The sequence below is a fragment of the Agelaius phoeniceus genome, chromosome 3, assembly GCF_051311805.1.
Source record: "Agelaius phoeniceus isolate bAgePho1 chromosome 3, bAgePho1.hap1, whole genome shotgun sequence".
NCBI lineage: Eukaryota > Metazoa > Chordata > Aves > Passeriformes > Icteridae > Agelaius > Agelaius phoeniceus.
The window spans coordinates 35,877,150-35,893,154 of NC_135267.1; the positions used below are offsets into that span (position 1 = coordinate 35,877,150).

The 16,005-nt window shown below is 36.5% G+C and overlaps 1 protein-coding gene across 3 annotated transcripts in view; it reads right to left on the minus strand.

The window, feature by feature from the left end:
- KIDINS220 (kinase D interacting substrate 220) overlaps positions 1-16,005 on the minus strand; it is a 75,477-nt gene that overhangs the window by 37,170 nt on the left and 22,302 nt on the right. For all 3 annotated transcript variants that reach the window (XM_077175054.1, XM_077175053.1, XM_054629520.2), the window contains exons 11-22: positions 15,671-15,769; positions 14,555-14,732; positions 13,873-14,037; positions 12,349-12,528; positions 11,836-12,001; positions 10,804-10,955; positions 8,181-8,470; positions 4,301-4,441; positions 3,449-3,692; positions 3,193-3,281; positions 2,081-2,225; positions 338-500 (exon numbers count right to left, since the gene is read on the minus strand). In XM_077175054.1, the coding sequence (XP_077031169.1) occupies positions 338-500; positions 2,081-2,225; positions 3,193-3,281; positions 3,449-3,692; positions 4,301-4,441; positions 8,181-8,470; positions 10,804-10,955; positions 11,836-12,001; positions 12,349-12,528; positions 13,873-14,037; positions 14,555-14,732; positions 15,671-15,769 (2,012 nt within the window). The remainder of the gene's footprint in view (positions 1-337; positions 501-2,080; positions 2,226-3,192; positions 3,282-3,448; positions 3,693-4,300; positions 4,442-8,180; positions 8,471-10,803; positions 10,956-11,835; positions 12,002-12,348; positions 12,529-13,872; positions 14,038-14,554; positions 14,733-15,670; positions 15,770-16,005) is intronic.

Genomic DNA, 16,005 nt, shown 5'->3' on the forward strand with positions numbered 1-16,005 from the left:
GATTAACAAAGAAGTGGAAAAAATACCCAACTTGTAGCTTGGCCAAGGTAAAGATGAAAAGGATATCAAGAGACAAAAGTACAGTTAGCTGCCTGTGAAAGAATACCTGTACAGTTCTCTTTAGTTTAAATACAAAGCACTCATTCATTCATACATGCATCAAATAGCAATGAAACTCACTTAGAAGTTTTCAAAAGTCAGCAAAAGAGGGTGAGATGGTGGGAATTTTAGATTACAACCTGATAAATGTTTGAAAGCCATGTTATTCTAGTGATCATTAATAACGATCACTATTTTAATCACTGAAATTGCACACCATTACCAGAATAATGACTACCTCTCATAGATGGTTTTTAAAGTCAGGTGATCTGGAACACCTTCAGTCTCTTCAAGATGCAGGATGAGCCAAGATGTTCTGTATGGCCACTGCTCTGTGAGATTGATCCAACTTGCCAGTCTGTCCCAATTGAATGTGATTTGATTGGCTCTCAATAAACGACCTAAAAGAACAAGAAAGAATAAAAGAAAACATAGAGGATTTTTTCTCCCATTTGAAAGACATCTTTTTTTCCCCTCAAAGTAACATCTATGTTACTATATCATTATCTGATGTGTGAACTTCCTGCTATTACATTTTTAGCTCAGTAAATTCAAAATCATTGCAAGGTGCATCTAAAAATATAACTTTACAGTCTAATAAAAATCCTTGCAAATACTGGTCAAAATATGAGACTCTCCAAAACTGTCAACTTCAGCCCCAGTTTAAACACTAATTACTATCATCCTGCTGCGGGTGAATCTTAACTTACTTCAACCAAATTCAATAAAGAATTTCACACAGCATTAATTTCTCCATCTAAACACAGAATTTTATGCTAATACTTTGACAGATTTTCTATGCACTGCCATATGAAATGTGGTCAAAACAAGTTAAGCATACAACTGCCAACTTCAATAGCTATAAAAAAAAGGTTTTAGGTTAGTAAGGTAAGGTATAAATTACAAATAACTTTATTTTAAAAACCAGAAAAAGTCAATGCTACAATTTAGGCACTTGAAGTTTCAGCAAATTTTCTGTAAGTCCATTACTAGTATCTGCAATTACATGTAACCTACAGCCTGAAGACTCTGTTCATAAAGGTGTTTATGAAATCACCATGTCTAACCACAGATTATACTACACTAAAGTGTTCTTGTAAGGTCTATTTTTTTAAGTTTAATTTTACAACTAACTTTTGTGATTTTGTTATACTTTCACAACTGCACTGTAATTTGCCAAAACAAGACAGGTTACATGCAACAAATTGCAGTAACAAGCTAAGAGAGAGGACACTTATTTAAAACATTAGCCCAGAATTAGACGTCTGTTGCAGATTTATTCTCTTAACTATACAGTGTAAAAAGTAACTCACTTTCTTTGCTCTGGATAGCTGTAGGGCTACCCAGTGCCTTCTAGTGTCCGTAATAGAAAAGACACTAAATAATCACTCCCCATTCACTTACTACACGAAACATGTTTTTATTAAACCTCTGTAAGCCCTTTCCCAGTTATTTCCAGTTTTTAAAGTTCAGAGATACCAATATCTTGACTGTGTTTTATTGAAGAAAAACAGGTGACAAAATGCTTTCATCAGTCTCACAATCATTTAGGGAAAAAGAACTGCAAATACTCATAGCAAAAATAAACAGGATATATACTTGGTTTTCCACTCACACCTTACATTTTCACATGTCAGCACTATAATCTTTGCTCACACCACAGTATTATGAAATGGAAAAATGTAATTTTCTTATACCATTTCAAAATAAAAAAATGTAAAATTTCCTAAAAATGCAGACTAGCATCATTTGTCTCCCAACTGAAGTCAATGAAACAACAAATATTATGTATCTTTCAAATTCCATGTAGAATGGTCAATAATGTTTTCTTACATTCTGGAAGAGTTTGCTTCAGAAGGACTTTCAAAAGCAACTCATGGACTGACTTGTTCAATTTAGTTTACATACTTACAAGTCTGAGTGTAACTAGAAGGAGCCAAAACACAATCCTGTTTACTGCACACCAGCATGTCATGCTTACCAGTCACTGAAACAATATTTAGCAACCTCCTCATGGTCTGAGGGCTGATATCACTGAACCAATCCTCTGTAACCAACAGCTTGGTCAAATCAAATGACATTTGGCGGGTAATGGTCCTCTGCATCTGGCGCCTTCGGTAAGTATCCTGATAATGAAACAAAAACCCAAGGAACACTGATTAGTATCAAAAGCTTTTATGTATTTCAAATACTTCAGTTTTACTTGATAATCAAGTTAGAGCCTTTGTGAGTAAGTCTGTGAGGCTGACAGGTAATATCAAGCACACAAGAATTTAATTCTGATTTACCTATGTAAAAGCTGAACATTATTTCCATAGAAGCCAAGAAGTGGTAAGAGTTACACATTTTACTTCTACATGAATTCTGAGAGGGCAAAATAGAGTGGCATAGCACAATATTTTCTAGAAAGATTACTACTTTCAGCATTTCCATCATCACTTCTGTCTGTCTTTCTAGTGAATTAATATGATCCATTTACTAACTACAAGTAAAAATTCAAGTGACCATCAGGCTCCTCCACTACAACACTCCCAAAGTCTCTACCAACAGCAGCTCCAAAACCTCAGTAGCCTCAGAGGCTGTGTTGCTTTTCACAACTTTCTAGATACCTTTTATTCAACCAGTTTGTGATTTTATGTAAATTTGAAAGAATAGAAAGCAGGAAAAGAATGTGGTAGACATTGCAGTACAAGTCTCGTACTTAATATTGCTTTGATTAACTCAGTTACTGTCTCTTGTTGCAACATCCTGCAACAACTGATGTCAGGCTTATACAAAAAAATCCAAAATTCACACACAGACCATAGCTCCTACCAGATCTGCTGTATCACCTCAGCATTCACAGAGAGCTGTATTTATTTTTTGTGGAAAGGAATACTTTGGAGAGCAAGCAAACTTTTTCCTCTTTGACAGAGCATCCATCTACTCATGTAAGAATGGACTTTTCTTATATGGATCATTTATAAAAATTTAATAAGAATGGTTTGATAAGTCTTCCAAGTTGATATTATTGAAAATGTCAAAGAAAAAAAAATAAACAGAAAAGAAAAAAAGGTTTTACCAGTATCTATTTAGACTAAAAATCCTTCTCACCCGCCTGTTGAGAGCAGTTTTGCTACCAAGCTTGGCCATGTCTCCAAGACTGTTCTGAGAAACTCTCCTGTCAACCTCTTCATGCAATCCTATGGAAAGGAAAACAAAGGTAGGCATCTTCTCCAGTCATATACATTCGACTGACCTATAAAAATAACACTAAGGATCTGTCAATTATTTAAACAATTTTTTCCAGAACACAGATTTTGGATCATTGTTTTTGTAATGCTCATATCACCGTCCTGCAGAACCTTACCTACATTATCTGAATAAGGAATATCCCCATTGGTTGTTGAAGCTACCATCAGTTTTTTTGCATTACTAAGCCCTCGGCTGTTCAGAAAAACGGGCAAATGGACAATATTTCGCATGTAATCATGGCCATTGATGTTTGAATCCCGTAGAACACTGTTGAGATTCTGGTTAATTGCCTTTATAATAATGTGTGGGTCACTTGCAAAAATCGCAATGAACGGGCCTTTCGAAAACAAGACTCGCACCTGGAAAAAAGTAGACAGTAAACCTTGTTAGTAACAACTAACTGTAGCTGCAGATCACTTGAACATTTGGCTCAACACTTTATATTCATTCTGTTCAAGGAATAAACCTGAGAGGCCAAGAGATGAACGGACATGTCAGCTTCTTCTATATGTAATATCTAACATTAGGAACTTATCCACAGCTAGAAATAAGCACACGCAGCAATTTAACAGCAGAATTTACAGTGGAAGTCATCACCAAGGATGTATCATGCAGTAATGCTCCAGTTCCCCACAAATATTTAGCATTTAAGTATTCTTCATCTAAAGTACTTCAATGGTAAAAATATGAAAAACCCTCCAAACATTTTAAGCTTGTTTCAACAGAATAATTATTTTCCATAGTTTATGTTTGATTGTTTCAAACCTTCTCAAAAGTACTAACATGCAATTTAATAAATAAAGCCCATCACTCTTAGCATTATAGTATGCCAATGTACACAAATATTAATTACCACACAGCTTTCTTTCTACAGAAAACATACAATAACTGTATTTATCTGAGCTCATTTGTGGAAGAGATCATGCATTTAATCCAGAGGTTATCTTTATAAAATGATCCAACTCACAGTATCAAGCATCTGTAAAACCTTGTCCTGTTCGCAAGCATCCAGTCCATCAATAATTACAACAAGCCTTGTCTGATTCTGAGTGAAGCTGTCAATGGTTTTTGCCATTTTGGCCATCAGTTCCACTTCACATTTCAAAACCTACAAAAATGAAAAAAAAAAAAAAGAAGGAAAAGACATGTCTATAATACTTAAAACTGATAAAAATACATATATTTCCTTTTGCAGATTGCTATTTGTCCTGAAAATACTTCAGTAAGATTACAAGAATAAATTTACAAATACTCAAAGTGAAAAGTCCTAAAATGTCACTTCCAACATATTAATTTCCTATTTGAACAAAAATGTACAGCAGAAACATATATTCCGCTTTGATATAACAAACTATCCTTATTTAAAAGCCATTACAAGGTTATTTAAGAAAATAATATTTATGCACAGTAAAACAGAAGTAAATAAAAGAGCATTTGTGGCTTCAGCTAGTCCTCAAACATTGCTCTGCATAAAATGTACAGCAAAGTTTTCTATCTGCCTTCCAACCAAGCACATTATGCTCTTACTCTAATACTCAGTCAATGCTCTTCAAGACAGGCAGTCTGAAGATTTGTTAGGCTTTTCAACATTGTTACACATGTAATAACCAAACATAACATAGAAACAAAGGTGGAATTTGCCTTTCCTAACTTCAGCAGCTAACAGGTAGAATTAAAATCTGATCTCTTAACCAGTAGATTCATTAGAATGTGCACAATAAGATGACATAAAACATGAGATTAATAACTCTCCTGAAATAACTACTTCTCTCCTTTGATAGGAAAGGGTGAACCTAACTCCTAAAGGCTGAAGTTATGTCAGATAAATACCACTCAACAAACAACTGTCAAGAAACACAGTACCAAGACACAATCAGGTCCTCTGTACTGTAAAAGCATGGCACTAGGCATGCTGGCATCAGATGGGGATTCACCTTTCTCAAAGGGCAAAGAGAGCCTTTGATCAGGAGCCAGCAGGATTAACTAACAAAGCTTTAAACAAGAGAAGTGGGATAAATCAGGCTTGCCCACCACAAACTGTGGTATGACACACCAAGGTTAGAGGGATGCAGGGCTAGTGAGGGCCCTCATCTGAGATGTGCTGGCCACACTGGAGCATACTTAGAAGTCTTATGGAGATGAGGCAGGAACTACTGAGGTTACAGAAGCCAACAGGGAAACACCACTAAAATACTTCAAAGGAATTAAAGGTGAAGGTGACACAGCTGACAGCCCAGCTGAGGTGCCCCTACCTCAGTGCACACAGACTGGGCAACCAACAGGAGGAGCTGGAAGCCACTGTGCTGCCAGAAAGCTTTGACCTAGCTACCATTCCAGAAACTTCGTGGATGAATCCCATGACTGGAGTGCATCTATTGATGGCTGCAGGCTGTTCAAATGGGACAGGAGAGGAAGGAGGGGAGGAGAGGTTGCCCTCTACATCAAGAGATGGAGAGATCACAAAAAGATGCCTCTGAGAAGCAGCCACAAACTGGTGGAGTCAGTGCAAAAAAATTTGCGAGGACCAGACCAATAAATGACACCTTGGGGTTTGTGTCTGTAACAGGCCTGATCAAGGGGAACCTATTGGCAAAGGCTTTGTGTCCTACATGAAGGATGCTACAGGAGGCATCATGCTCATGGGCTTGCATCCTCCTGGGGAACTTAGATGACGCCAGCATCTGGAAATGTAGGCCCATGAGCTGCCAGCAATCCAGGAGATTGTTGGAATTCAGCTAGGTAATAACAGACAAGCCCTACCAGAAGGGGAGCAGCACTGGACCTGGTGGTCACTAATGTAAGTGAGCTAAATGGAGATGTCAAGCTTGGAGCTGCATCCTGGGCTGCAGTGATGACACACTGCTGGAGTTTGCAGTCCTGAGGGATATGGGTCAGGTAAGGAGTAAAGTCAGCACACTGCATTTCAGGAAAACAAACTTTTAGCTCTTCAAAGAGATAGTCAACAGACTCCCTGGAAAACTGACTACAGGGACAACATAGCTGGCAGATGTTTTAAGGATGCTTTCCATGGAACACAAAAGCCTGTAATCCCTAGAAGAAGAAGAAAATTGGCAAGGAAGAATAAAAGCTGATTGCACTGAGTAGGGACCTGCTGGTCAAACCAACGACCAAGACATAAATGCACAGGCAGTGGAAGCAAGCACAGGTATGCTAGGAAGAGTATAGGGACACGGTCTGGTTGTGAGAGGATGTAGTGAGGAAGGCCAAGGCACAGCCGGAGCTGGACTTGTCATGAGATGCAAAAAATAACAAAGTGTCAATGGCTCAGTATCCCAATGGACACCAGCGACAAGTCCTGTCCCTCAGAGATCCACAATGGGACCAGTGTTATTTAATATCTGCATTATTGACATGAATGAAGGGATCAAGTGCATGGCCAGTAAGTTTGCAGATGACACCAAGATAAGTGGTGCAGTTGACACATCTGAAGGACAGGATGCCATCCAGAAGGACCTACACAAGCTCAGGAAGGGGGTTCATGAGGTTCAACAAGGCCAAGAGCAAGGCCAAACTTACCTGTGTACTGAATCCTTGGTATCATTCCAGTCTGGGGAATAAATAGATTGAGAGAAGCTCCGCCAAGAAGGACTTGGGGGATGCTGGGGTGAGAGGCTGGACATGCCCCAGCCATGTGCCCTTGCAGCCCAGAAAGCCAAAACGTGTCCTGGGATGCATCCAAAGCAGTGTGGGCAGCAGGTGAGGGAGGGATTTTGTTCCTCTGCTCCACTCTAGTGAGACCCTACCTGCAGTGCTGCATCCAGCTCTGCACTCCTCAATACAGCAATGACACCAATGCATTGGAGCAAGTCCAGAGAAGGCCACAAAGATGATTAGAGGGATGGAGCACCTCTGCTGTGATGAAAGGCTGAGAGAATTTGGATTATTCAGCTTGAAGAAGATAAAATTCTGGGGAGATGTTTATTGTGGCTTTCCAGTACCTATAGAGGCCTGTAGGTAATATGAGAACAAACTTTTTGGTAGGGCCTTTTGCAAGAGGACAAGGGAGATTGGTTTTAAAAACTGAAGGACAGTCAATTTAGGCTAGATATAAGAAAGAAGTTTGTTTAAAATGAGGTGGTAAAGCACTGGTACAGATTGCCCAGAGAAGTTGTGGATGCCCATCCTTGGAAATATTCAAGGTCAGGTTGCACTGACTGACCTTCAAAAGGTCCCTTTCAACTCAAACTATTCTATGACTGTATGAAAAATATTTGTACAACAGATTTTTATACATTGGCTGTAATCTACAAAGCTAAAAATCACGATGCTACATTTTACTTTCAAAGAGGAGCATATAGCATATCTGATGACAGCCTGAGAGTATATTTATCAGTTTATAGATATAAATCAGCAAAACAATAGTATTTCCTCCCATTTTTCATTAAATATGTGGAGTGTTTTGTAACATTCTTTCAGTGCTACAATTCCTTTCTTAGCAAAGAGGTCTTGCAGACAGACAAAGTTAGGCTTGTTTTTACACCTTTAAAAGATTCTCAAAGTTATTCTTTCTCATCTTGTGATCTAAAGTAAGCTTTTACAAAATAATGGAAATTGAGAATTGTTTTCCAAGTACTTTCTTCCCAGCAAAAATAAAATCAGAAAACTGAAACCCCAAATTTAACATTCATGATTAAGCAGATAGATGTCATATACTAAGCACAATTACCACTGGCACAGAAGTGTTCCATTCAGTAAAAACTCACCAAGTCTCATTCTCCTGTTGTGAGACTTAGCCTGATTAAATTAATGGTGCCCCTAATTAATAATGCTCCATGTCTGGGGGTTTGTTTCATTTCTTTTAAGGGCCAATTCATACAAACACTCACCTTCATGAAGCCCTCGCTTTTCAGCTTGTGAAGCTTGGAGGCAGCACTGTGCAGACGTTTTCTCTGAGAATTCAAAACCGAGTCCATCACCTGCCACCATGTGCGGCAATTCAAGAAAAAGGCCAAGCCAACAATACAGGTCACTGTTATGAGAATAACGTTCACTGTCATGTTGGCTGACTCCACATTAAAAATCGCCAACAGGGCGATCGCAGAAACAACGCAAGACAAGATGAATAGGAAAATCACAAAGGATGGGAGGCAGCAAGTTTTCTTCCATTTCTTTTTACCTAGGAAACAGGTATTGCTGTTAGAATTAATGAACAACGATAGGTGAGTGAAAAATCTATTAACTTGCACACTTCTCATAAAACACTAACTGGCACAAAAGCTTACTGCAGTGTTACCACCTAGTCACAAGCCAGTGAAGGAAAAAAATCTATTATTTGCCAAAACTCTTGGAAATTATGAAGCAGAGATATTCCTTTAATCTTTAGTTTATTTCCATCATTTTAAGAAATCCACACTGGATAGAAATGACAATTTTGTATCAGTGCTATCACCCCTTTTGTGGCATCTCTTTGCAAAGTGTATTTATGTAAATAAATTGTAGGACAACAGTACAGGAACTACTCAGTTTTAAACTGGAACCTGGTACTTACATAATCTAATAGTAATGGTACCATTGAAGAATTAAACCAAAATTGCAAGCTGCAGCCTGAGGCCATCCTTTCTTGCATGCTAAAACACACACAAACAGCAAAACTGCAGTAAATCTACTTTGGACAGCTCACAAGGGCCCCAGAGGAGAGTACAGAGCTCCTGACTTCAACTGGACTGATAAGAAAGAAGCAAATACTGCAGCTGGAGCTTAGCACAGCTAAATCAGTGACCAAAGAAACAGCAGTTTTCCAAAGCAGCAGTCTCTGCCTTTAGGACCTGTACAGATCCAGTGGTACATCTAGAAGATTGCTATCTTCTGGACACATTTGTTGATAACAAAGAACAGAACAGCAATGATCTGAAGCACAATTATGAGAGCTAAACATCAGTATTTGAACTACAGGGGGAAAATCAAACTTTTAATATTCTAAGTAGAAAGAATACTCAAGGTTTATATGTGGCCCATATTATTCTCTATACAAAGGCACGAGCTGCAAAGGTTTTTCACATTGCTGACATAAATGACTTATAGGATTGTGCTGCAGGACAAAAGCAACAGAAATGCATTATGACAGAAGTGAGAGGCAAGAAATGAAGGGGAACAGCTCAGATATAATTAGATTCAGTTCTAGGCTTAAGTAAAAATGCAAGCATCCTCTTACTAGAAAGAGACAGAACTGGATTAGAGAAACACTTGAATATCATGAACAATGTCATGACAATTGAAAGAGGTGCGTCTTCAAGTTTACAGACATAGCAAAAATTAAGATACAGAAGGCCAAAAATAAGCCTCTATGGAATTTCTGTGAACAACTAGAGGCAATAAACCTATGACCCTGGACCTGTAAACAACCTGAAAAAGGAGAGAATGTGCAAAATCATCAAATAAATAAATTTTAAAAATCAATTAGATATTTAGACAGAGCACAGGAAGGCAACAGGGCAAAGAATACAAGTGAATGTAAGATTACAAATGAAAGGGAAAAGATGATTACTGCAAATAATCACAAGAAGCCAACACTACACTGCCACTCTCTTCAGGAGAAATTAGAGCATCATGAAAGCTGTTTCACTGAGATTAAAGAGAGGAACTGCAGAACCTAACGTGGAAAAAAGGGTGAAAAAATCCACACATCTCTTTCATAAAGAACACTTAGTGAATTTGAAAAAGAACAATGAGGAGTAAGTTGGTTCAGCACACAGCTGAGCATAGCAAACATAGCGTGTCTTTTCTAGCCTCTGCAAAACAGAAGTCATTTCACTTTGTGAGAGGTGACAGATTCCTCAATTTCTGGACAAAAAGAAATGAAAAATAACTGACACACACTAAACTTAAAGTACAAATAAATCCTCAATTAATTGCAAGTTAAGCTCTAGTACTCCTTCTTCACAACATCATACTCTACTCTGCAAATTTCTTTTTCTAGAAAGCTACAGATGAAGCAGAATGAAAAAGCTTGTAGGATCAAGTGGTACATTTCATCCCCCTAATCACAGCAATTTATAGGATTGGACCAACATGTTCTACATATTTACTATTTCCAAGAATAAGTAGTGGTCACTCATAAAAGCTCTAAATTAAAATCTAATAAACTAAACAAACCTATCATAGCAATACACAAAACATACATTTCCCTTTATCTGACTCAGACACATTGACTTAATTTCTATGGAAATATGCTGCATCTATAAGGATGTAATATAAATATATATTTCCACTGACATTTCTGAAAACTGTACTTCACAGGATATATTCCTTTATTATATTAAAAAAATCAAGATTAGCAAATAAAACGAGGCATTCCAAACAAAGAGTTTCCCCTTCTCTATGAATTTCTGCATGGCTACAACAATTTCTAAAAAGAGCTTATAATGCAAAAAACAGATGCCCTGGTAACAGTGCACTGAAATGGAATAATTGGAAATGTCATTCAGGTAAAAAAAAAAAAACAACAACCACCTTGTGTATCTTCTGTCTTGAAAACTCGAAATAGCCTTGTTGCTAGGAAACCAAATTCCCTTTCACACGCATCAGAGAGGGTAGCAATCATCTCAGCCAGTGAAGTCTCTCCACCTACACTGGACAGTCTATTGTAGTCTGTAAACAAAAATCTGAAAGAGAAAAAGCATGTATTTTGTATACTTTAGAAAACTTTAAATATTTTCTGGCAACTTAAACAAAAGTCTTGCTGCATCTCTGTACTTAGAAGTTTTTTTAAGTGGTACAAATTGTAAAACACTTAAATTTTTTTTTAAATCTACATGGAATTTAACTATTTTCCTATTTATCAACCTCTTCTTTGCCCCACTTCCTATTCTAAAACTTAATTTCTTTTAAAGATAAAAACTGTCACATCACTAATAGTACCTCAGATGACAGTAAAAACATCAAAATATCTTTATGATGCCAAACCATAATATTGACAAATATTTTCAAAACTGCATTCTGATCTATTTTCAAATATTTATAGAGGACTAGAAAAAATACAGAAACACAAGATGACATAAAAGTACCATGAGGCTAAAATAGAAGTCTTTAAGCAATAGATGTAAATTAAATTTTCAAACACACAGCATAAATTTTCTTGCTTTCAGGTAAACTAGAAGCTTTGAACAGTCTGTTGCTCTACTTGCATGGAGGAAAAAAAACCCCAAACCTTAACAGAAGTAATCAGCGGAACAAGCATTAAACATAGATAATACACAACATACATAATTCTTATTTTATCTGGTATGAATTTTCATTAGTACAACAGCCAAAACCCCTAATTCTAAAAAGCACTTCCACCAACTTTGGCAGATAGTAGTGTTCTCAAGAAAAACTATCTTCTTCACACTGAAAAGTTTATGATCTTCTAGAGCTACTGTTTTTCTAACAGGAATCTCAATAACTTTTCCTGTGAAGTTAACATGCACATTAAACACACAGTTTGAGAAGTATCAGAGCAAGCCTGACTGATTTATTCAAGAGTAAATAAATGAAATAACTAACCTGACAGGTAAAGCTTTAGTGGTTTGCTCTGGTAGTTCTGGTGGGTTCACAAACATGAGTTTGAGCAGCAACTCTAAATATCCAACATGTCTTGCCAACCTTGTACTTAACACCCAGGCCCAGTTCCATCTCTCCCCTTCTCTCCGGCCACCAAAGTAAATTACAGCTAAAATATTAAAAAGATGTTACAGTTTTAATTTAGTCAACATTGACAGCTGAAAGAATCAGGAAGTTTGAACAGATAAAGTATGGAGTTGTGTAAAAAAAGTTATGAACTTTTAGCAGTTAGGCTAAAAATGAGAATGGTAATAGTAACACAATGAAATTAATAAACAAAATCCTTCTTTGTTCTCAAGAATGCCCTCTCACAAATTACCAGCAAAACGAAAGGTCCAAAGGGGTCTTATTGTCTACAAAACCATTTATTTTTTCTGAATAGCAAAGCATATCTACAAAGCAATATTTAATCCCAAAAATAGATAAAAACCTTCATGAATTCCATACAAGACTTACTAAAGAAAATGTAGAGAACAGCTAATAAGCTGAGTGACACTGCTATTCCAAGCTTTGCATCCACAGTGAAGGCAAGCAATAAACCCAAACCTCCACACAGCATGAGTGTGAGGAATACAACAAGCCAAGAGAACTGAAACAAAGGTTCAATCTGTTGTCCTGCAAAAGTCTTCATTTCATCTGAAACAAAAACACAAAGACCAGTTAACATAGGAAGTCACTAAAGAACAGATCATTTTTGAAAAGAACTTTTTCAGCAGACTGAATAACTTATCTCGATTATTGATCCAAAAAGACAATGATGCTTGAATTCTTCTTCAAACATCAATACAAAACCTTAAGTTTTCATCTATGCAATGAATGGAAATATTTAAATACACAATACTCAGATTCCTTGCTGCAGATTTGCTACTTCTAAAAGCATATTAAAAGTCATGCAATCCTCCTGCAAAGCGTAAAACGTATTTTATGACTCTGAGAAAAATAAATCCACCACATCTGTCAAAAAACCCCACCCAACCCCAAAATCTCAATCACTGAAACATGGACTGTGTTCCTCAAACAGTCAGATATAAGAGTACAATGTGAAGGCTGTGGTATTATTTCTGTTTGTGGATTCTTATTTACTAAAATAGGAATTCCTGAAGGAACTTATTTTGGTTCTATGGAGTAAGAAATAATAGATATACAATCCAGAACAAAAACAGGAATGAGGAACAGGAAGAAAACACTGAGAAAGTGCTTTAGAAATGTAAAAGCTCATCAGTAACAAATATTGCAGTCTTTTTGTATATGCTTTTTGTTTATGACATAGAACAGGAGATGAAAAAATGAATGCAGAGATCCCATTTTGGCTAATAGAGAAATCACAGAAAGTAAGAAACACCAAGATTGGTAGAATTATTTTGAATTATATTGAAACTTCTCAGAAAAACACCCTTTATAAGAAAATGCTAAAACTAAATAAGATGCCTATATTCATCAGGAATAATATTGATTCACTTCATATACTGCATTTGCCTTCCTCTGTCATTTCAGAAAAAATACAAAAATAAGAAACAGGAAAGGGGAAGAAAACTAGGTGCAAAGAACATACACTAAAGAGAATAAAAGATTAATAGCCTGATAATTGTTCTTAGGCATTGAAAAGAAAAAGACACATAGGATGCACAACAAATAAATACTGCAGGAAGAGGTCTGAACCTGATCTGACACACAAACAGGCCCAGCAAGGCATATTTTGGCAGTCAGACTTTCTGCAGTACCTAAAGGATAGATTCACTGCTGCAGGAAACTCACAGAAAAATAGACAAAAGCACTTAAAGACTGTCTTGACATTGTTTGAATGAGCAAAGCAATCTATGGATGAACTGACCACAGTAAAATTCAAATGCTTTCATCATAGAAACAGAGACCAGATACAACATCACATGGACCAACAAACCTCACAAAAACTACTAACTCCAATGTGATGCTTTTCATAGAAAAATTGTAAATACTGAAAAGACTAAATCAAGCTTTTACCTTCCAGTTTCTTAAGCAGGAAAGATTTTCCACTTCCCCACTGTGCATACAAGCCTACACAGATGGGGGGCTGCATGGTTGGTTCACTCAGAATATCAGCCAAAGCGCTGCTGTACAGATCATAGCCCAGCATGTCACCATCAGATTCAGTGGGAGACAAGTGTCCTGCAACACAAACACTGTGCTACACAACTTTGCTCTAAGAAAGCTCTTCAGTACAACAATTTTCATACATAAAGTCATGACACGTTCACCCATATCTGTGTATATATTCCTGCCCTATAACAGCTCTTGTTCTTTGTACATTCCTGTTCAAAGGAATTTTAAATCATCCACAAAAATGATACATAATTATCACAACTATAAAGTCTACTACAAGATTCAAGACTCCAAACCACAGGAAGTCAAAGAAAGTAATTCCACACAAGCAAGATCCAAATAAAAACAAAGCAATCAACAGAAGTCACGTAGTATCTAACACCTAAAGTCAAAATAAAAGGTTATTTTACCTCTGCCAGGCTTTTAGAGTGATGAGTTTTTTTCCCAACTCATTATTTTTAAGCCTTCCTGTTAGGTGCAACATTAAAACATTAAAAAATCTGTAGTCACCTTTCAAAACATAATTGAATAAACTGGATTGTCAACATATGAGTGATTTAAAAAAAAAACAACTTATACTTACTGGCACCAAATATCTGTGTTAAAATACTCTTCTGGTGGCTACAGTCAATATTGTAAGGGGTTTCTCCTGTCTTGTTAGGTCTATAAAGCAATCGACCATCTTTTGGATTTCTTAGGAGTAATTCAGCAAGTTTACGGCTTCTTCCACGAATAGCAATGTGAAGTGGAGTATCTCCTTTCTGCAATTAAGTGAGAAGCCAGTAATATCTAACAGGAATTCCTAAAACTATGGACACACTATATGTTCAACACTGTTTCAGAAGCACTATTTCCTTGAAATAAACTTTAGGACAGTTTCAAAAGCATTACAGCAAGCACTTTTGCCCTTGAAAAAGCATTACAAATGCTTCAGAGAAGACATGTGAAAAAGCAGTTCTTAGAATGCTAAACTTCAGACACTGCCTTCTTTCTTAAATGCTTATTAATATCTTAAAGCTCATGAAAACTGTAGTCTCTGTGTAGAAATAAATGTCTACAGGCAAACTCAGGGACTTGTTTGGAACAAGAGATAGTGCTTGTTTCAATGTCTGCTCAGACTTCCCCAAAAGCTTCGCAGTAAAAGCTTTCTTATTGCATCAAATCAATATAATTACTTATTCACCCTAAATAAGAGGTTAAAAAAAGCACCAAATAAATATTCCTGTATTTAAGAGGTTTGCAGTCAAAGTAGGTAATGCATAACAAGACAGCAATAACCAGCTGTATTTGTCCTTGGTGTCCTTTAGTTTCATGTTTATTAATCAAAAACTAACATTAGTGACAAATGGCAACCATTCTGTATGCTCTTCTTCAAGTGTACTAAAAATTAGCTGTTTTATGTGTGCAAGTTTTTTATTCCTCACCTGGATTTTTTTTCAAGTAATTAAGAGCACCCTAATACAAAACAAACTAAAACCCAACAATACACTAATGGTGGAAACAAATTTACACTTAAGTGTTCTTATCTTTTTAATTATTAAACATATGGGAGACTAAGCATTTAAGTCTTATTGTCTACTTAATTATTAACCATATGGGAAGCTCTCTTTCTGTATTAGCCTCAACAGCTCTCTCCAAAATCCTGCTGCAAAACTAAAATGATTAAATATACTAAAGTAAACAAACAAATATTCTTTACCTTGTCTACAGCAGAGACCTTAGCTCCTTTATCCAGAAGAAGCTCTACTATTTCAATATTTCTCATCTTGGTTGCCTTTATAAGCGGTGTCTCTCCATCCTAAAATGGAAAAGTAGGACCAATATAAAGATCTCCATATATCCAAAACCAAGAAAAAGAAATTGTGATTGGGTAACAAATTAAAACAAAAAGATTTAAGATAATTAAATGTGCTACTGTGCAAGCAACAACACTTCAGCACCTATGTCTGTGAAAAAGTATCCCAGACCCAGTTATAGACTGATTAAAATCAAAGAACAAAATACATTTCTGTCAATAACAGTGTCAAATAGAGA